Source organism: Euleptes europaea, chromosome 3 (genome assembly GCF_029931775.1).
Source record: "Euleptes europaea isolate rEulEur1 chromosome 3, rEulEur1.hap1, whole genome shotgun sequence".
In the NCBI taxonomy this organism is placed as follows: domain Eukaryota; kingdom Metazoa; phylum Chordata; class Lepidosauria; order Squamata; family Sphaerodactylidae; genus Euleptes; species Euleptes europaea.
The window spans coordinates 93141752-93164492 of NC_079314.1; the positions used below are offsets into that span (position 1 = coordinate 93141752).

Sequence of the window (22741 nt, forward strand, 5' to 3'; positions counted from 1 at the left end):
TACTCATAGTCTGGCCATTGTGAAGAGCTGGGAATGGATAGTGTACATTCTAGAGAAGACCAAGGACAAAACAAGGGGGGCTCTCTGTCTAGTATGATAGGGAAAGAGAAGAAAACATAGTTTATGGCCAGACACAAATGGGATACCAGGACCACCACGGTCATCATATTCCTTAATCTGGCCCTAGCCTTTCAGATGTCAGGTTTAGCAGAAGTGTGGGTGTTACATCTGTGAATAAGCAGCGAGAAATTACATGCATGCGTAACAAATGGCACCGATTCAGTGATGCTGGGGAGTGAGGGCAGGACATAAAATGAATAAATAAATAAATCACAAACTGCTTTATGACTACTTAGCATCAAGTGGTTTCTTGTAATAATTTATTTCCCTGCTACCCATTTTTCAGCTACATTCACAGGAATAGTTCTTTAAATTAATGTTTCATTTTCTAGTGCTTCAAGCAACTTCTATTTCTGGTCTCTTCTGTGTGGTTCTGGGGAGTTTGATGCTATCTGGCAATTCCTGTGAAGCAAGAAATGTCCTCAGTGGGAAAGCGCCATAGTATTTACTTCAGACTCAGCCATAGAATGATCGGCTTTGCCTGGGAAGACTTTGATTTAAATTCTTAGTCATAAACCTAATTACTAGGGTTGCCAAGCTCCTAGATGGTGATCTCCTGCTATTACAACTGATCTCCAGCCGATAGGGATCAGTTCACCTGGAGAAAATGGCTGCTTTGGCATTTGGTCTCTATAGAATTGAAGTCCCTCCCCAAACCGTGCCCTCATCAGGCTGGCAACCCTACTCATTACATGGTCTTGGACAAGTCCCTTCCTCTCGGCCAGGCCTTTTGCATAGGGAAGTTCCAGATATAAAAATAAGTCAAATCGATAAACACTGCCCTGAGTTCCCTGGAAGAATGGCAAATATAAGTACAATAAGTAACATAATAAGTAACAACACTGAAGTTGCCTTCAATATTTTCTGTAAAGCATGTGACATTGTTTATTAAGCATACTTGAGAAACTGCTAGCTTATGTTGGCAGAAGTCATTTTTCATTCCTTCCAAGGTTTCATCTGCTTTATGTGGAATTACCAAAAGTAATAATAAGTGCCACAAAAGTATTCATGCATTCTCAGGGTAGCTACCTACATCGAGAGGCACTCAAAACAGCTTTTATATCTGTTCATGAATACCGCAGGGATACACTCCGAAATGACTCAGAAGTAACCAGAATGGCAAGCCCATGGTGTAGCCACCTTGCCAAAACTTACTTTATTGTATTTTTATTTTTATTTATTTACCTTATTTATAGTCTGTCTCTCTGACACTCAGGGCAGTCTGTACAATGTAAGTCAGTACAATCAATAGAATAAGCAAAGTAATAAAACCAGGATTACAGAAATCTAAATAAAGCATAAGTATATTAGGCATAATATGTTAGTACCAAAAAGTGGAATAACATTGGTAGAAAACAATACAGTGAGATCAAGACAATACATACGGTGAACAGTTAACATTTGCTATACGCAGCAGCTCACAGCCTGAGGTTGCCAGTTTACCGTGCCTCCTGGTTAGGCTGCTTTATATTAATGTTTCTTCCTCCTGTCACATGGGCAGGAATGACAATACTGGTCCCAGCACAGACCAATGTACTGAGTAGCGCAGACAGAATTTCAATGTATCCCTGGTCTTTTACGTATTGCTGTTTCGCTCGCCGTCACCCCTCCAACGACTTCAGGTCTTTGTTGTGATTATGCATGCCGTTTCCGACCGTCGGACACCGCCTCGCTGTCCCCCTGCGTTTCCCCCTCGTTTTGCCCATGTTTTTAAATTCGAGATAAAACAGGTCCCTGGAAACGCGGGGAAACGCGGGGGGGGGGAAGAGGCGACCTCTGACGGTCGGAAATGGCATGCATAATCCAAACAAAGACCAGAAGTCGTTGGAGGGGCGACGGCGATGCATAAAACAGCCATGCATAAAAGACCTCTGACTCCCACCCCATCCCGCACTAATAACTGAAAAGAAAGAAGAAATTGAGATAGCATTTGCTACCAATGTTTTTTCCCCAGCAGCCACTGGCCTCCTGTGGCAATAAGATGCCATTACACTGCCTATGTAATTGGCAGGTACTACATGGCTTGTAGACAGTGAAGCAATGCCAGCACCTTTTATTGAACCAGCCTCCATTGTTCAATCCCATTGCAGGTTATTTTTCTCTCCACAGGAATAAACGGACTATGCTTGAGTCCTGCCTGGCTAGGCATAACACTTCTGATTCCATAACGGCGCATGGTTTACCTTTATTATTGTACATGAAGATACTGAAAAGAGCTAACTTTCACTGAGTGGTACCAATGTTTGCTCTAAGACGAGTACCATAAATCACAACTAACCGTGAATTTTTTGGGGAGGGGGGATGCCTCCCAGCCCTGCCAGCTGAGACTAAAGGAAAGGAATACCGGGTTATCTAGCCATCCGTGGACTTCGCAGGCCAGGATTTTCCTACTTTTTTATGGACAATGAGCTATAGTTGTATGTCAATTAACAATGTAAAGCTATAGCCATATGTCAATCCGCCCCCTCCCCCACCTGCACAAGCTGGCCAAAGGAGAGCTTGGACATTGACCTGTTTCTTTAGTTTAAATTACCATGGGTAACTGACCTATCATTATAGTTTAAAATTGGTCATTGACATCTGATTGATACTCAACATCATTATATTGATATGTCAGTTACAGATTTTTGTAAAGCCCTTTGTTTGCACAATGGGGCTGGCAGCTGTGGGCAGCTGGGGCCAGGACAATGTGGGGAAAACCACTGTGTGTCTGGCATCACAATCAATACCGCAGCAACGACAGAAGGAATGTGTGGATGCAAACAAACAAACCAAGAGTATCCATACCTGGGAATGTAAACATAAAATTTAATTAAGACATTAAATCCTTATAAGCAAATTCAAAGTGAGAGAATTTCATTGAGAACTCATTTGTTAAACTCATCTATGTTCTAATTTACATCTCTAAATTTGAAGGCAGATGGGATCGAACATACATAGGGTTGTCAGGTCCCTCTTCACCACCAGCAGGAGGTTTTTGGGGCGGAGCCTGAGGAAGGCGTGGTTTGGGGAGGGGAGGGACTTTAATGCCATAGAGTCCAATTGCCAAAGCAGCCATTTTCTCCAGGTGAACTGATCTCTATTGGCTGGAGATCAGTTGTAATAACAGGAGATCTCCAGCTAGTACCTGGAGGTTGGCAACCCTAAACCTACAGCTTCCATATAATTACGTGTTCAGTGATGGAAGTGGCGCATTTCTCCTGTCATTGGCACCAATTCCAACAGGTGTGCAGGGATAAACCTGTTAAACAATTGGCAATTGTGCCAAATGGTTGCCTGGCACAGAGAAAAATGGCGCAACTGAATCTAGATCTCCCTCTCCACAAAAGCAGATTAGTGCTACTACCAATGGTTTAACAGGGTGATGCATCTGTAGCCCTGACAGTTGGATTTGTAGAGGTATTGTGTATTTGGTTCCTTCATGTATTTGGTTCCTCATCCACTTAGTGGTATGCGCATATTAAGTTAGTTTCCATGTGTACGTGCTTTTAGCTGGTTGGGGCAATTGTATGGCAGCTCTCCTTTTCACAGCTATTGTAGGCACAGGACTCCTAGCCCATACGTGGCAAATCTAAGCCTTGATCATGTGAAACATGTTCTACTCTTGCTATAGGCCCACTCTATGGGTCCCTTACCACTTAGTAAATTTTAGGGTTGTTGCATTCAACAAAAAAATAGCCCATGTGAAAATATTTTGCCAAAATGAACTGCAACAGAGAGAATATTCCATCAGGGCAGCGGAAGGCAATGGGAAACCACCTCTGCTTCTCACTTGCTGGGGTTGCCATAAGTCAGCTGTGACTTGATGGCACTTTGCACATACAAGATATACCTCCAGGATGTTATTGGAAAGAAACATTGCATGTGGGTTTCCTAAGCAGTTACTTAAGGATAGTGCCGTCTTGATGGAACGCTTCACTGCTACGGTCACTGGAGTAGGAGATTGATCTGGTGCAGTCATGTATCAAAACACCTCAGCTGTCACTGATAAATAGGATCTAAGTTGGGCACAGAGGGGAGGGATCTCAGAAAAGATTGGGGGGTAACCACACTTAGCGGCTGCTGAAAGAACAGAGCAGACAAAATGGATGAGGTTGTTTCGCTTTCAAAATGACAGAGCGTGCTGATGCAACATTACAAATTCATTGCAAGAGAAGGGGGGAGGAGAAGAAAAATGTTTGGATAATGAAGCAGGAGGGGCCAAAACACTGTAGCAGTGCAAAAACACAGATAACATCCCAGAACTCTTGCGTTTATTTATTTAAATTTGCTTTCTTTCTTTTTGCATATTTATTTATTTATTTATTTAAATTAGATCTATTTCCCACCCTCTATCCCTGGCCTAAGACGGGCTCAGGGTGGCTAGCATGATCAAAACACATGCAATATAATAAAACCGTAATATACAATAAACCTCAAAAAAAATTTAAACCAATTCTCGACTACATATCCAAGTTCCATCCATATTTTCCAAGACATCCCGCTTACTCCTTTCCTACTGGCAAAGCTATCATCTGTTGTCACTGTGTACCATGCTACTGTGCATTTCCCATAAAACATCTACTGCACAGAGAAAATGTAAATTTGGGAGATCATAATAGAAAATCATACTTCTGAATGGAAGGTGGTATGATTCCATTATTCAGCATTATATTTAATTCATTACAATCTTCCAGTTTTCAAATGCATCAAAGGCTATGGCTGAATTTCTAATCTGCTGCATTGGTGAATGTGGAAAGTTTCCAAGAGAATTTAGGTCAATCTTGTAGTTGTGCACTCAGGGCTTTAGTTATTCTATGACTGTTATTTATACAAATAAATTAGGCACATGATTTGATGTTACATGTTTATTTTTATTTTTTTGAAAGCACTAACTGCTGTGTGCTTTTGCCAGAAGTTAAGCTTGGCCTGGGAACCTTATCCTTGAGAGCCAGCATGGTGTAGTGGTTAAGAGCGGTGGTTTGGAACGGTGGACTCTGATCTGGAGAACCAGGTTTGATTCCCCACTCCTCCACATGAGCAGCGGAGGCTAATCTGATGAACTGGATTTGTTTCCCCACTCCTACACATGAAGCCAGCTGGGCGACCTTGGGCTAATCACAGCTCTCTTAGAGCTCTCTCAGCCTCACCTACTTCACAGGGTGTCTGTTGTGGGGAGGGGAAGGGAAGGTGATTGTAAGCCAGTTTGATTCTTCCTTAAATGGTAGAGAAAGTTGGCATATAAAAACCAACTCTTCTTCTTCTCCTACCCCTGAATCTGCAAATTGCTAGGTGTGTAAAAACTGGAGCTTCCTTCTGGATACTGTTTTCAGTAGTCTTCCAACTGTGATAAACAGCATACAGCACAATCACGGAGAAAGAAAACCCTGGAAAATTCAAACTGACCAGTTAAAAAAAAGCTGCCTAAGCTGAGTTGGAAGAAAGCCTTTTTTGGAGTTGTGGTAACTTGCTTCTCCAGCAATAACGCTGTGTCTAGTATAACCCCAAGGCTCTTAACAGAGTCAGCAAGGGTCAGCTGAACTCCATCAAAAGTGCGGAGCAGTGTCCTTCAAGACCTCCACCATAGAACAGATCTCCATCAGCAACTGCCAGGTTTCAATCTGCTAATTCAACTGATCTCCAGCCGATAGAGATCAGATCACCTGGAGAAAAATGGCCGCTTTGGCAATTGAACTCTATGGCATTGAAGTCCCTCCCCTCCTCAAACCCTGCCCTCAGGCTCCGCCCCAAAAATCTCCTGCCGGTGGCGAAGAAGGACCTGGCAACCCAGAACTCTTGCTTTTGTTTATTTATTTAAATTTGCTTTCTTTCTTTTTGCATATTCATTTATTTATTTAAATTAGATCTATATCCCGCCCTCTATCCCTGGCCTAGGACTGTCTTCCCTCCCCTCTTCCACTCACAATGCACATGAAATACTGTTCCTAGAGGAGAGGAGGCCCCCAGAAACAGCATGCACAATTATTTCAGGCTGATGAAGCCCATAGCGAAACATGCTTAATATGATCTAGACAACACGTTCCGGTTCCATTGTTGGTTTCCCTAATTCCATTGTTGGTTTTCGAACCTGAAGAAGAAAGTCTACTTACCTACAAATGGCTTATAAACGGCATAGCAGAAGAAAAATGCTACAAATTTTGCTTGGACACTTACCTTTGGATAAGTCAATTTGACATTTTTTTCCTCATTGAAGGATTTCTTGTCAATTTCACTAGGCTGGGAAGCATAAGGGATTTTTTCCCTAGTCTTTTGTGCATGTATATAGTGTCTTTTTCTTGTTTGTCATGTATGTACCCATGCAGTGATTTTTCATTGTTTATGATTTGCACTTGTAAACACCTGGAAGTTGGCAACCCTATGATGGAGCAGCTGGAAGCCTGCAGAAGGACAGGGAATTGGTGAAAATGGCCCCCTCCTTACATCAGTGGAAACTTTTCACTGGATCCAACCCACACATTCTTATGATTTTACTTTTTCCCTGAAATGACATAAATAGATCTTACTGTGATAATGGGCTTGCAGTGGGATTCCTGTCCTTCCTAAAGTATACCATTTCCCATCTGACACAAATCCTAGTAACTGAACATGAATGATAATATCATTTGCTAATTTAGGAATATTTAGACCCCAGCAGTTGTTTATGACTTTGCTCTGCTAGATACTCTTCAAAACTAAACAAGGACGTCAAGGTAAAATTTGCCTGCCCTGCTGCTAAATCATTCTGAGCAAGCCTAGCATTGATAATTTCCAATTAAAGCCTCCCTCAGCCAAACCTCATGAGTCAAACATACACTGCATCCTATTGAGCCAAACGCACATACAGCTGAAACAGCGACATGCCTCATTAAGCATGTTTTCCACCAGTGATTATAAATTTGTGTTCCAAGGAATCCTGGGGTTCTACTGATGCTTATCAGGGGTTCGTCAATCAGGAGACCAGTAATGGCAGACAAATTTCACTGAAAAAGCTCCTGCAGTGTTATCATCCTGCCAAGTGGTGGGGAGAGTTTTTATCTAACCATCTCAATACACTATGCCTGCCGCTACCCATCTTCCCCAGCAATGTGCAATCAGACAAAATAGTAGCCTTGTCTGGGGATTCTAAGGGGTTAGAATGAATATCCGTAGGGCACCAGTGGGACTGCAGAAGCAAGAGCCGTTCACAGCCAATGCTCATTCATTGAAGCCTACGCATAGAATCTACACACCGTTTCCCCTGTGTGATCAGGAACACTGCTCTTTCAAGGTTTCGAATCACATGGAGGAAACCTTGTGTGTTCCAGTGATTGCATGCGGATCAGTGGCGGATCTTGCTACTGCAATCTCCCCTTTAAAATATCTGAAAAGAGGGAGTGGATATTTATTGGCCACCAGTGGTGGACCTATATTTTTGGGACCCTGAAGCTTGAACTGTTTTGGGGGGCCCTTTGCAACCAGCAACACTGTCTGGGTAATCGCTGTTATCTTCTTCAATGGGGTTGTTCTATGGCAGATGTATTGGTTCTTTCTCTAATAGCGAGGTAGGTCATCAGAGAGGTCTTGTTAGGATAAAGAGGGGAATATCTGATTTTTGGTATTAAAATGCACAAGTGAGAGGAGTGCAGCCTGAATTGAAAATTCAGATGTCTTTTTATGGTTCTGATTGGCTCTAGGCCTAAGGGATGAGCTACAGAACTATTAAGCCATGCACCAACAAAGGATTTGAGGATCCAGCTACCAAAATGTTGGCTATGAATAGATTATGGTGACCTCAGCGAGCCCATACAGCTAGGGGTTCGGGTGCTGCAAACCTGTGACAAAATTTTGAAATTTGACCAATTACAGAGACATTTTGAAGCCATATGAAATGGGTATATTCTAAAGTCATATTCTAAGGTCAATATGAAGTACTTCAACCCATTGGCTTATGATTCTATCACTAAAATAGCCTTATTTTAATAACGAACACTGGGGGAAAAAACTCCATCGATTTTGTTGAAAAATTCCCATTAAAACACAAAGTTGCTTCAAGGCCCCTCCGGGATTAGGGGCCCTGAAGCTTAAATTTCATTAGTTTCATAGTAGATCCGCCACTGTTGGCTACCTTGATGCACACATAGTAACAATGAAGCCCAGCAAGGCTGGCTAGTGTCCCCTATGAACTGAGTATGCTTCCCAGAATATGCCTAGGGTTGCCAACCTCCAGGTGGTGGCTGAAGATCTCCCGCTATTACAATGCATCTCCAGCCAAAAGAGATCAGACCTGGAGAAAATGGACGCTTTGGCAATTGGACTCTATACCATTGAAGTCCCTCTCTTCTCTAAACCCCACCCTCCTCAGACTCCTCCCCCAAAATCTCCAGGTATTTCCCAACTCAGAGCTGGCAACCCTAAAATGCGTCCCATAGCAGATATGTCAGAGTGCTTTGGCAGAACATGTCAGTGTGGAAAGAGTTTCTTCAAGGGTGAAAATTTTCCACGCCTGACATTTCTCCTGTTGAAGTTTCTAATAATATGGTAGAGGGCTTTTAGTTTTAACAAAAATTTCCATACTTCTGAAGGGTAATGGGAAGCACAGTGGCACAACAGGGGGTTGTCTTAAGAAACAACGTTGAGTGCTTCCCTGCTTCTCAGAACTATATATTTGATCTTGTACAACCTCAAGTAACAAGTCAAGTCAGTCATATGAGTTTGAGACCCTGCTGCTTTAAGTCAACCCCTACCCTGGCCAGGAGATTGCTTTTATGTAGGAAAGAATTGGGCTGGTGAATAATTACAGGCTGGCCTCTAAAAATTGACCTGATTATAGTGTTTGATCAGGCTGATTGAAAAGAGTTTTGGTTTGTTGAAAGTGTGCTTTTGTTTCCTGTATTTATGATATGTTTTCTCCCATCAGTGCCTTGATTTAGGGTTGCCAACTGCCTGGACTTTAAAAAAAAGTCCTGTCCCTCTAACAGAGGGTTAATGAGCTGTTCTTTACCAGGTGATGTTATTTACTTATACTCCATGAAAAGCTTGAGCTACCCATTTCCACAGATTGAGCATCTGTCTGTTAAAGGAGCAAGACATTTTTTCCTCCAGACCTGTTGGCAATCCTAACTAAGCTTAATTGCATCTGGACTTTGGTGTAGACATCTTGCTGAGGTAGAAAAGCTGTGTCAGGGCTACATCGCTTCAGAATATAGGAGGTAGGGTCCATGACTGAATGCTCTTTGATATCCAAAAAAAACCCTTCCACCTATAAAACTAGAAGTCAGAAAGATAAGTTCTTGTCTAGCGTTCCTGACATGCTAGTTTTCTGTATACAGGGAGGTTTTTTTGTGAATGAGCATTCAGATGCTTCCTTTTTCAAATGGTGGAGGAAGCTATGAGGGGCTTGGCTATACTTGACTTAATATTAACCAACAGACAAGAGTTGGTAGATCGGGTGAAAGTGGTTGAGAACTTAAAGGGAAGTGACCATGTCCTCCTATAATTCCTTTTGCAGTGGAATGGGTACAAGGAAGTTCATAGCCAGATGTAAATGTTAGATTTTAGTAGGGCGGACTTTAATGAACTCAGAGGCATGATGAGAGTCATTCCATGGGCAAGAACGCTGGAAAGGCAACAAATGAAGAGTGGGCTCTCCTGAAACAAGCTCTTGCAAGCTCAAGCCATCACTATGCCAGCAAGTAGGAATCATGACAGAGGATCCAAGAAGTCAATGTGCATGAACAATGTGCATGAACTCCATGATGAGCTAAGGGAGACAAAGGAAATGTTCACGAAAGGGAGGGAAGGACATACCTCTAAAGAAGAGTAGCTGCAGGTTGCTAGGCACTGTAGGTCAGCCATCAGAGAGACCAAAGCTCACGGTGAACTGAGACTGACCAGGGAGGTTTGCTACAACATGAAAAGCTTCTTCAGATATGTGAGGAGAAAACGCAAGGTAAAAGAGGCGATAGGCCCACTATTGGGGGAAAATGGAGAAACTCTGATAGAGGACAGAGGGAAAGCAGAAAGTGTGTGTGTGTGTTAAGTCGCTTCCGACTCATGGCGACCCTATGAATGAAAGTCCTCCAAAATGTCCTATCTTTGAAAGGCTTAATGCCTATTTTGCCTCAGTTTTCCCCTGAGGCTCATCTAGAAATGGCAGTAGGCAAGGCATGAAGTCGAGCTCCAGCATGCATATGGTGTAGTGATTAAGAGCGGCAGACTCTCATCTGATGAACTGGGTTTGTTTCCCCACTCCTCCACATGAAGCCTGTTGGGTGACCTTGGGCTAGTCACAATTCTCTTTGAACTCTCTCAGCCCCACCTGCCTCTTTTGCATGGCAAAAGATATTTGAAAACTGCATGTCTCCCTTAATTTTGTTTTTCTCTTTAGCTAAACATACCAATTCTTTTATCCTTTTTTTGGCTGTCACGTAGTTCAGATGCAGTGAGTGAAAGCCTGCCTTTCACAAAATGTAATGGACCCAAGTTAGCACTCGCACAGACATCAGTGGACTTAGAACGTATAAGAGGAAGGGTTGCCAGGTCCCTCTTTGCTACCGGCGGGAGGTTTTTGGGGCGGAACCTGAGGAGGGCGGGGTTTGGGGAGGGGGGACTTCAATGCCATAGAGTCCAATTGCCAAAGCAGCCTTTTTCTCCTGGTGAACTGATCTCTATTGGCTGGAGATCAGTTGTAATAGCAGGAGATCTCCAGCTAGTACCTGGAGGTTGGCAACCCTAATAGGAGGGTGTAACTCTGTATAGGATGGGATTGTTAATATCAAGGGATCTGTGACAATTAAACAACAAACCTTATGCCTGAGACCCTGGAGTGCCGCTGCTGGTCTGAGTAGACAATACTGACTTTGATGGACCAAGGGTCTGATTCAGTATAAGGCAGCTTCATGTGTTCATGTATGCTTCGTGTACTTTTTTCCATCCTATTTTCTTTGGTTTCCCCTCTTCTGTTCTGCTATTCTCTCTCTTCCTATATACATTTTAGTTTCTTCTTTCTCCTCTGCTTCTGTCCAAATCCCACATTTTCAGTAGAGCAGGTCAACACAGTACTACAATTTTACAGCTTGTTTGTTTAGAACTCAGGCGGGCACTGTAGCTCTTTTATTTTCCGTCTTTTGCTAGCTCTGTTTCCCACAGTGTCTGACTGTCTGTTAAAAAAAAACTACTACTGTTAACCTCTACAGACAGAAAGCTAAAGTATAGTGTGAATTGGATTTTAAGAAAACGAATACAGAAGGGAACTGAACTCACACCTTCTAAGTCCCGAGTGAATGTCATAAGCAACCTTCCTCTCACTTACGTCAAAAGCTTTCCCCGTCCTTATTTTAAGGCTACTTCCCAGACTCCCCCAGGTAGTCAACGGCTAGTTTTTCTTCCTCTAGCACAGCGATTTTCAAGCTGTTTACTCAGGCAGAGGTTGTCAAGATCTGTCACAGCTGGAATTAGGGATCACCCATTATTGGACTTGCCAGGTCACAACAAGGAGATGCCACACACATCTTTGGAAGTGCCAAGGAAGCGAGGGATGCGATCATGGCACACAGCACCACATTCAACTACATCAAGCAAGAGTCAAGTTTTGCCCCTTGGTGTTGGGAAAAGTGGATAAAAGAAAGGGGGCAAGTACTGTTAGGCTGCATCAGAAGTAGACTAATGAACTAATCTACTAAAACCTCAGTCCTATGTTCACTTACTTGGGAGTAATCCCCATGCATTTACTATTCAGTAAACATGAATAGGCTAAGGCTGAAGAGTTGTAGCCTTGGCTTGGCATATATTTGAAAACTTTGGCTAATTCCTTCAAATATCTGCCAGCACTACAGCTGAACAGCCTGAAGTTCGAAACTAGATAACACACCAGAAATGTGGGGTTTCCTGCCTGGTGACTAGAAAAAAGTATTTCCAAGACATATTTTAATGTAACTATGAAGATCTTAATATGCTTTCCAAATCAAGGAGGGCTATAAAGAAGATATTTCATTTGAAGACTTCTCCGCATGTCTGTCTGTCCTTCTTATGTCCCCATTTATTGCTACTTCTGTGATCCAGTTTCTGTCTATTTGCCTTCCTTAACCATGTCCAATATGGTTATGCATTTTAAGTTCTTTATTGTAATTTGATTTTATTCTCATTCTCATTATTTTAAATTATCATCCCAGGCAAATGGGTCTGCTACTTTTAATATGCATTCAATTCTCCTCCAATCCCCAAATAATTCAATTTAATGCATTCCCTTGAAAGGGAGCAAATGTAGTGGTTACATTTCTTTTAAAAGGCATGTGGTCCCAAACCTGTCTGGAAGCTCTACCCTCAAAGCCCAAATGTCATTAAATGGTAGTGAAGAAAATGTATTCTTGCGGATGTTCATTGGTGCCCCCACTTAAAACAAAATGACTTCACATGTTGATAGGCCTCTTAATTCAAACTGGGATTTGTGGCCAAGGACATTAGTTTAATTAATGCAAATAAGACTGTAGACGAGTACCCCTTCCTCCCAATTACCAACTGCCATTCCTGGGGGCAGAGGGAGAAGAGGAAGCATTCAGGCACCACTCCATGATGCCAAAATCCAGCTCTGATAACTCCTCCTCTTCCTCACTAAAAGGTAAAGCACCAAGTCATTTCCTCACTACTAAATGCTATTAGCAAAATCAAAAGGAAAGGATGCAGAAGCCACAAATCCGTCCATATCTGATTCCACTTCCAGTGAAAGCCCCCGCTTTCCAGTTACAACTGCTATCTGTGATGCCACCGGGAGGAGAGGAAACAACCACGCATGCTTCCATCATATCTGGATTCATATCTGACAAAGAACTGCATCTTCAAACACTTGCTCTGTTATATTTTATTTATATCTGGTGTTTTTGTACATAGCTGTGAACTGCCTTTAGAGCCAATTTTTGGATGACAAGCAGGGAATAAATAACAAATAACTGAAACTGTATGATCAGTATGCTGTTACCCAACTGGAGCCCTTCGGAAGGAGTGGATTATAAAGGAATAAAATCGGAGTTGCAACATTTAGTTGATGTATTGGCTAATCAATTAAAAGTTTCTTGATTCCTCAATTAAGAAAGTAGACAATTAAAAATGCTAACTTTTAAAATACAAAATCTGCATGTGGCAGATGCCAACTTAGAAGATGAATTCCTTATCCTATCTCACATAGGAGGGCATGCTTTCTTAAAAATGGTGTCCGCTGTAATACGAGCAGATCATTTAACTGCAAAGAAGGTATGTTTTCTCTTTCATATTATTTAATTCACATGCAAATCAATAAAGATTTAATCAAGTGATGAAATCAACTAAAACACAGATTATTAAGCAACTGGGATTTCATCTTCCTAGTGCTAGCCCCAAGTAAACATTTTAGGTCTGAGACTGAAAATGGGCCATACAATGAGCCCCTTCCCACCAGCAACGAGAGCTGGGTAACCACTGTTATCTTCTTCAGTGGGGTTGTTCCATGGCAGATGTATTGGTTCATTCTCTAATAGAGAGGTAGAAGGTCATCAGGGGTTGCTCATCAGGTTAAAGAAGTGAAAATCTGATTTTTGGTGTTACAATGCACAAGCAAGACAAGTGCAGCCTGAATTGAGAATTCAGACGTCTTTTTGTGGTTCTGATTGGCTCTAGGCCTAAGGGCTGAGCTATAGAACTATTAAGCCATGCACCAACAAAGGATTTGAGGATCCAGCTGCCAAAATGTTGGGTATGAATAGATTCTGGCGAACTCCAGCAAGCCCAAACAGCTGGGGGTTTGGGTGCTGTGAGCCCCCGAGAAAATTTTGAAATCTGACCAATTACAGGGACATTTTGAGGCCATGTGAAATGAGTATTAGAGCATATTCTAAGGTCAATATTAAGTACTTCAACCCATTGGCTTATGATGCTATCACTAAAATAGCCTTATTTTAATAAGAAACACTTAAAAAAACTCCATCGATTTTGTTGAAAAATTCCCGTTAAAACACAAAGTTGCTTCAGGGCCCCTCCGGGATTAGGGGCCCTGAAGCTTAAGCTTCATTAGTTTCATAGTAGATCTGCCACTGCTCAGGGTCAAGCCACCATTTCACTGCTGGAATGCTCTCACTTAACAAATGCTGTGGGGGCCTGGTCCTGCTTGGGACTGTGGTATGCAGAGGAGGGGCTTTCCTCCTGCTGCAGTTTTCAAGCACACCAAATGCCATAAGCAAGCTACTGTTTAGGGTTTTGAATTATAAATACCAGACGTTTTAGCGAATTATCATTTGGGTAATGCTGTGGGTCCCCTTAAACTTGACCTAGTTTAGGGCCTCAACATGTCTTAATCCATCCCTGGTCTAGGGTTACCAGGTCCCTCTTTGCCACCAGCGGCAGGTTTTTCGGGGCAGAGCCTGAGGAGGGCGTTGTTTGGGGAGGGGAGGGACTTCAATGCCATAGAGTCCAATTGCCAAAGCGGCCCTTTTCTCCAGGTGAACTGGTCTCTATTGGCTGGAGATCAGTTGTAATAGCGGGAGATCTCCAGCTAGTACCTGGAGGTTCAGGAACAAAATAAAGTACAAACAACGACTAGAATGCAAACAGTACCTGGAGGTTGGCAACCCTACCCTACTTTTTTTTCTTCTTCTTCTTTAATTGGTGATCAATTTCCCATTTTTTTGCACTCTTCAGGGCAGGAATTCTGCCCAGGGAAGAAGTCTCCCCGCTGCATTTTTCTTCAGAAAGGAACATCAACGAACACAAGGGGAAGCTCACACCTCCCCCCCCCCCCCATTATCCTATGGACACTACATTTCTAAAATTTAAGCTTATTTTACTGGCATTGTGTGGTGTGGGTTTGTTTGTTTTCCCATGTAGAATTTACTTGAAGTTTGACTGTATTTTATTGTGGCTTGAATATGTACATCGCCTCCTCAACCTCATGGTTGACAGGAGACATATAAATACCAGACAATTCACAGTGGGTCGCCGTGTTAGTCTGTCTGCAGTAGCAGAAAAGAGCAAGAGTCCAGTAGCACCTTAAAGACTAACAAACATATTTTCTGGCAGGGTATGAGCTTTCGTGAGCCACAGCTCACTTCTTCAGAGACAGCTAGAATGTGAATCCATCTGTCTTTAAGTAGAGGAGAGTGAATTCAGACAAGCATTAGTATGTAAATGTTAACAGTATGTCAATGTGAATAGCAGGCGTGATGGGATTAGGTGTGGTATGCAGAAGAGTCTGTGATGTCCAGGGGAGAGATGGGTGTGGAGAAATCAGCATTGGTAATGAGCCATGAATGCAAGGTCTTTATTCAGCCCAGGTCAATGCATTGTCTTTAGTTTGAATATCAACTGTAATTCAGCAGTTTCTCTTTCCAATCTCCCTTTGAAATTTCTTTGTAAGAGAAATACCAGACAGGCAGACAAAAGGAACAATCCCTTTCCTCCCCTTTAACGTTTTTGGGTCCACGAGGCATTGGACGCGGTTTTCATAAAGAGAGCATGAGACCAAGCAACAGGTGAACAAACCTCGAACAAGGCACTGCGCATGTGCGGCTCTTGTACGCTCCGGGGGGGGGGTTAGCAGGAGGAGGAGAACGAGTTGGCCGCCAGTTTGCGCAAGCGCGAAAACTAAATTCCCCTTGGGTGAATCCATCACAGACGTAAGAAAGTACATGGAAGCTACAAAGCGGCGTGAAAAAGTCCAGTATGTTTTTGTTTTTGCAATTTTCCAAAAAATTAGCTTTGACTTTTTTCGGGGCTCGTAGAACCCCCTACAAAAATAATCGTAGACTATTGTAAATTATTATAATCTGGATAAACTCTTCCAAGATTATTCTTTTCTTTTTTATATAAATTTTAAATATTATTTTATAATAAAAAGAGGAAAAAAATACAATATACATAAAACAAAACGCAGGAAAAAAACATAAAATACAAAAAAAATTATTTTTTTCGAACGCACGCGCAAAGAGAGTTTCGTCTAAATGGTATAGCCCACCTCAGCGCAGCAACCAATCACAAGCTAGGACCTGTAGCGAGTGTAAGAAGATGCCTCTTGCCGCGCTGGCAAAATGGTACCTTGGAATGACTTCATGGCTAGCCGTGTGGGCGGAGTCGAGGCTGCCTCCGCGGCGGGCGGAAACAAATCGGATTCGATTAACCACCAATCCAAAACAATCGCTGGCGAGCGATCGCGCGATAGGCATACTCTCCAACCAATGAGCTGCCGGTAAGTAAGGCCGGCCTCTTGAAAGAAAGGGAAGCAGAAGCCAATGAGAACCGACGAAGGCTCGACTCGAACCAATCGCTTCTTAAAAATCTGGGCTCCTCCCCCCCAGTAGGAGGATCGACGGGCGGGACGGGGACGAGAAGGATGCTTAGCGTCTTGTTGCTAGGGTGGCCTTCTGTGAGGGCGGCCGGGTTTGGGGTCGCTTTCGTGGGCCTTGTCGCGACGGTAGCCCAGGCCTGTATGCCTGGGCCTTTCCTTCATCATAGCACCTTCTAGTCCCTCCGCAGGCAGGCTCGAAACATACACGCGTGCTGTTTTCCCGTGAGGTGGTGTCCAACTCCCCCCCCCTTCTTTGGGACCACTCCTAAATCTCCACACTCCGTCCCTCTCCTTTGGCTACGGTTATAATTTGAACACCCAAACAGTCTCGCCCCCGCCCCCCCCCCCCAGTTATCCTGAAGGTCAGTGCAGACCATGGTGAAGCTGTCTGCCAAATGCATCGTGGCAGGTGAGTTCTCGATCTGGCAGCCTCGTTATAATGTATCAATCTATGGCCAAGCCAAGACATGTCCCCTGCGTCAGGGAAATGAACTGTGGGGGCAAAATAATATGCCTTCCTCATAAATAGCTGGCAGCCTCAAGGGTTTGGTGTGCGAGCGTACCTGTTGCTTGGTCGTTCCTGTTGCAGTGGGTGAAAATTACTTCTGAGGGAACATGGTTAGAATTGGGCTGTATAAGTGTACTCCTCCAGTTGGTTTTTATGATGTGTGAAAGCGGGGACATGAGTATGCGTGAGAGAGTGGCGGTCTTTCGAACGCCACACACACAAAAAGCAAAAAATTCAACTCCAGTTATTCTGATGTCCTAAGTCAGATTTGACCCCACAGTTCCTGATTTAAACTCGTACCAGATGCTGCTTTTGCATGAGTATGCATGAGATAGTGGCAGTCTTTCGAGCACCGCACACAAAAAAAGCAAAAAATTCAACCAGTCTGCACGCCAGTTATTCTGATGTCCTAAATCAGATTTGACCCCACAGTTCCTGATTTAAACTCGTACCAGATGCTGCTTTTGGCATTCTCATCTTTAGTTTTGTATTTGTGGTTTGAATTTTAGTGGTTTGCTGTTGTTATTTGAAATAACCTTGAGGTCCTTTGGGTGAGAAGATGGCTTAAGTGTTTTAAAAAGAAAAATAATAAGTAACTATAGAGGTAAAAAAAATTATTATTATTAGCCGGCCCCTCTCTTCAAGGGCAAAGTTCTTTGGTACAGTCGTGGGCCTCAGCTGGTCAAGAGAAAGGCAGGTGTATAAATATTTTAACTGAATAAATGTTTTAAATAAAGTAATGGAAAGAATGGGAGGGAAAGTGGGCATTGGTTCAGGATGCTTACAGGAATTTAAGGGCTGAGATGGTTGGGTTCAGTTTGCCAGATGTAATACTGCTGGGATTTGAACTGCTGTATCTATTAAGTCAACAAATCAAAGGTTATCGCTGGTTATGTCTATAAGTGAAGTTTGTTAGATCATTTTTTTAATATGTGAAAGCACTGCAAACAGAACAGAAAGCCCCAAGGCAAGATGGTTGACTAGTGTTTTGGTTTTATCACATGAGCAAAAGTGTAGGATGTTTCTTGTAGGTTATCCGGGCTGTGTAACCGTGGTCTTGGAATTTTCTTTCCTGACGTTTCGCCAGCAACTGTGGCAGGCATCTTCAGAGTAGTAACACTGAAGGACAGTGTCTCTCAGTGTCAAGGGTGTAGGAAGAGTAATATATAGTCAGAAAGGGTTGGGTTTGAGCTGAGTATTGTCCTGCAAAAGTATTGTCCTGTAAGTATCAAGATAATGTGCTAATGAGGGTATGGTATGTTAATATGGAACCATTGTATCCTGAAGTGATCTGTTAATGTGTGTAATCCAAAGCTAATCTGTATGGCTATTGTTGAATGTTGTCTTTGTCTGGAGGTTTTTCAGGGCAGGAAGCCAAGCCTTATTCATTCTTAAACTCTCCTCTTTTCTGTTAAAGTTGTGCTGATGTTTATGAATTTCAATGGCTTCTCTGTGCAATCTGACAAAATAGTTGGTAAAATTGTCCAGTCTTTCAGTGTCTTGGAATAAGACCCTGTGTCCTGTTTGTGTCAGTCCATGTTCAGCCACTGCTGATTTCTCAGGTTGGCCAAGTCTGCAGTATCTTTCATGTTCTTTTATCCTTGTTTGTATGCTGCGTTTTGTGGTCCCGATGTAAACTTCTCCACAGCTGCAAGGTATACGATATACTCCTGCAGAGGTGAGGGGGTCTCTTTTGTCTTTTGCTGATCGTAGCATTTGTTGTATTTTCTTGGTGGGTTTAAACACTGTTTGTAGGTTATGTTTTTTCAAAAGTTTCTCCATCCTATCAGTGACTCCTTTAATAAATGGCAAGAATACCTTTCCTATGGGAGACTGTTTTTCTTGAGTTTTCTGATTTTTGTTTGGTTTAATGGCCCTTCTGATTTCATTCTTGGAGTAGCCGTTTGCTAGCAGTGCGTGATTTAGATGATTAGTTTCTTCCTTGAGAAACTGTGGTTCACAGATCCGTCTTGCACGGTCCATTAATGTTTTGATTATTCCTCTTTTCTGTCGGGGGTGGTGGTTGGAGTTTTTGTGTAAGTAGCGATCTGTGTGAGTTGGTTTCCGGTAGACCTTGTGACCTAACTGAAGGTTTGTTTTACGGATGACAAGGGTATCAAGAAATGGGAGTTTACCCTCAATTTCCTTTTCCATGGTAAACTGAATGTTTGGATGGATATTATTAAGATGGTTTAGAAAGTCCATTAATTTTTCTTCACCATGGCTCCAAATGGTAAATGTATCATCTACGAACCTGAACCAGACTGTAGGTTTGTAAGGTGCTGATTCTAATGCTGTCTTTTCAAAATATTCCATGTAAAAGTTTGCTATTACTGGACTGAGTCCACTCTTCATCCCGACACACACAGAAAACTATGCAAGACTGAAGCACAACCACCACGATTATATGGACTACCTAAAATTCATAAGGATTCCGTTCCACTCCGACCCATCGTGAGTGCCATTGGTTCCCCAACATATGAATTAGCTAAATATTTGACCACCCTCCTACAGGACCACATTGGAAAAACCACTTCTTACATCAAAGATTCAACTCACTTCATCAACAAAATCAGTCCGTTAAGACTCAATCAAAAGGATGTATTAATCAGTTTTGATGTTGTATCCCTCTTTACCAAGGTTCCAGTAAAAGACACAATCTCATTGATTAACCAGATTTTTCCAGAAGATATAACAGCCTTATTTCACCATTGTTTGACAACAAGTTATTTCCTATGGGATCAAGAATTTTATGAACAGATTGATGGAGTAGCTATGGGAAGTCCACTCAGTCCACTTGCCATTTATTAAAGGAGTCACTGATAGGATGGAGAAACTTTTGAAAAAACATAACCTACAAACAGTGTTTAAACCCACCAAGAAAATACAACAAATGCTACGATCAGCAAAAGACAAAAGAGACCCCCTCACCTCTGCAGGAGTATATCGTATACCTTGCAGCTGTGGAGAAGTTTACATCGGGACCACAAAACGCAGCATACAAACAAGGATAAAAGAACATGAAAGATACTGCAGACTTGGCCAACCTGAGAAATCAGCAGTGGCTGAACATGGACTGACACAAACAGGACACAGGGTCTTATTCCAAGACACTGAAAGACTGGACAATTTTACCAACTATTTTGTCAGATTGCACAGAGAAGCCATTGAAATTCATAAACATCAGCACAACTTTAACAGAAAAGAGGAGAGTTTAAGAATGAATAAGGCTTGGCTTCCTGCCCTGAAAAACCTCCAGACAAAGACAACATTCAACAATAGCCATACAGATTAGCTTTGGATTACACACATTAACAGATCACTTCAGGATACAATGGTTCCATATTAACATACCATACCCTCATTAGCACATTATCTTGATACTTACAGGACAATACTTTTGCAGGACAATACTCAGCTCAAACCCAACCCTTTCTGACTATATATTACTCTTCCTACACCCTTGACACTGAGAGACACTGTCCTTCAGTGTTACTACTCTGAAGATGCCTGCCACAGTTGCTGGCGAAACGTCAGGAAAGAAAATTCCAAGACCACGGTTACACAGTCCGGATAACCTACAAGAACCAATGAACTCTGACCGTGAAAGCCTTCGACAATATTTTGTAGGATGTTTCTCTAGGATCTATTCCATATCTGATCTTTAAAAACAAAACAAAAAAAACCCCTTAATTTCGTCAGGGAAAGCAGCTCACAAAGTAAAAACCATATAATAAAAAAATCAAAACAATGTAAGGTTCAGTATTCAAGCAAGCTGTTTGACCTTTGTGGTTATTGAGAAGACACACGATTTCTTTTCCTACTGAAATGCAGGGTTAGGAAAAAATGCTCAGGGGCTCCTACAGGGTATTTTCTCCCTAGCGAGAGAGTGTGATCTCATCTTCCCAAGGCACACTAGTCCTGCTGATGGTAGAGTTCTCTCATGTACTCCATAAATCCTTTCTGTATTTTGAAAGTATGTGTGCAAGGTGTGTGTTTTTAAATTACTATTATTCATAGATTATGCGTATGCATGGATGACCAGCAAGACAGGAATGTCCAGAGGGCAAAATTGGAAGATGTAATTGTCTAATTTGCACCTTTAATGCTGATACAGAATTCCCCACCCCCCGCTTGCAAAATGTTGATTTCTAAAATCTTGTTAGATCCTTAAAATGTTTTTATTATGCCTAGATGTTTGAAATATTTTTCCAGACCTCAGAATGTTTGGTAGCTTCAGAAAGATGATGTGATCTTTTGATTTCCACTGAACTGTATTTATTTTGGTCTTCTGGATCTGTTCTCTTAAACCTCTGTTCCATCATGACCAGCAGTTCACATCACCAAAGCTATACAAAATGTTGCCTGATTACAAAAACAGAAAAACTCTTTGGCAAATTCTAAGAAACAAAAGAATGGGTAAATAGTAGGATGTAAAATAGTTAAACACTTTCAGCTTAGAGAATTATATGCAACTATTTAACCATTGGGCATAAGAAACACCCAAGTCTGTTTTGTGGGGGAGCCCAGTCCTTGGTTTGCATCTTGTATCAAAACAGACCTTTGGCCAACATAGCTACCTGTGAGTTAGGGTGGTTAACTAGCAGGATCCAATGCTGCAAAAATTTGAGAACTGTATGCATCTTGGACTTAAAGAGAATTCCGTGGGTTTATTGTAATATTTCTGGGTCCACAAATAAAAGATAGAAGGAGGAATGGCTTGTTTCATTATAAAGGGCAACTTAAATATCTTGTACAGAAGTCTCTAAGCCTTGTTCTAGAAGGGCAAGTCCTCAGACTACCAGTTCCCTAACACTAAAATATAAGGGAATGTTTCTATGTTGTACATTCTGTCACTACATTTAAGTTGGCCTAAATCTGCATGGATCAAGCTGAATATTGCTTGAGTACATTTTATGTGTGTGGGGGGGAGGGAGGCCTTGCACTCTTATTTTATACAGGACGATACCTAGTTAATTCATTGGAAGTAACAAGTTGGGGGCCTATAAAGACTCATGGAAGGGGAAAACAATTTAGATCTCATTGAACATTTCCATTTCTTTCAGGACTTGAACAGGCTGATTTGTTCTGCCCCACGCTTTCCCCCCCTTTAACTGACATCCAGCTGTTCTCAGCATTCTTGTTCCTTGAGCCCGCTTAATTGTTATGTCAGTTTTAAGGTTCCCCCCTTTTGTTGAATTTTTATAGTCTTGCTTTTCTGCATGCCTAAGGAGTCCCCCGTGTTTGCAGAAATACTTCCTTGTTTGTAGGTGGGCTGGTTTTGCTATTTTTGTTATCATAAAGGGAGCCAACCCCTTCACTACTGGATGTACAAAGAGTCTGGGGACCGATGAAGAATCATGGGGTGGACAATTTGAAAATCCCATTCTGCCACTCTAAATCTCTTCCTCCAGATTTCTCTGTTCCCTGGGGCACAAGTAGTTTGATTTCTGCTCCTTCCCCCATTTTTAATAGACAGCTGGTCTCATCATTTCTAGAGCATATTTAGTCATAACCAGTGGGAAGGCAGCATCCCGAGAATTTTTTTAAAAAAATAATAAGCCCTCGTCTACTTACAGGAAGTTCTGACCACAGAGTTGTTGGCGATTCCTAGAGTTACCTGGAAGTGATAAAGGTAGCTCTGGGAATCACCAGGAGCTCTATGGTCAGAACTTTCTGTAAATAGGCAAGGCCTTCAAAATATTGTCGAAGGCTTTCATGGTCAGAGTTCATTGGTTCTTGTAGGTTATCCGGGCTGTGTGACCGTGGTGTTGGTATTTTCTTTCCTGACGTTTTGCCAGCAGCTGTGGCAGGCATCTTCAGAGGAGTAACACTGAAGGACATTTGAG

At 42.2% G+C, this 22741-nt stretch overlaps 1 protein-coding gene across 2 annotated transcripts in view; it reads left to right on the plus strand.

Moving 5' to 3' along the window:
* IFT27 (intraflagellar transport 27) overlaps window positions 1–22741 on the plus strand; it is a 195563-nt gene that overhangs the window by 158996 nt on the left and 13826 nt on the right. Inside the window, exon 2 of one of the 2 annotated variants that reach the window (XM_056847383.1) lies at window positions 16741–16793. In XM_056847383.1, coding sequence (XP_056703361.1) covers window positions 16760–16793 — 34 coding nt within the window. In that variant the 5' untranslated portion in view covers window positions 16741–16759. Of the gene's footprint in view, window positions 1–16715; window positions 16794–22741 lie in introns of those variants that run through there. The other variant, XM_056847382.1, reaches the window with a different exon arrangement.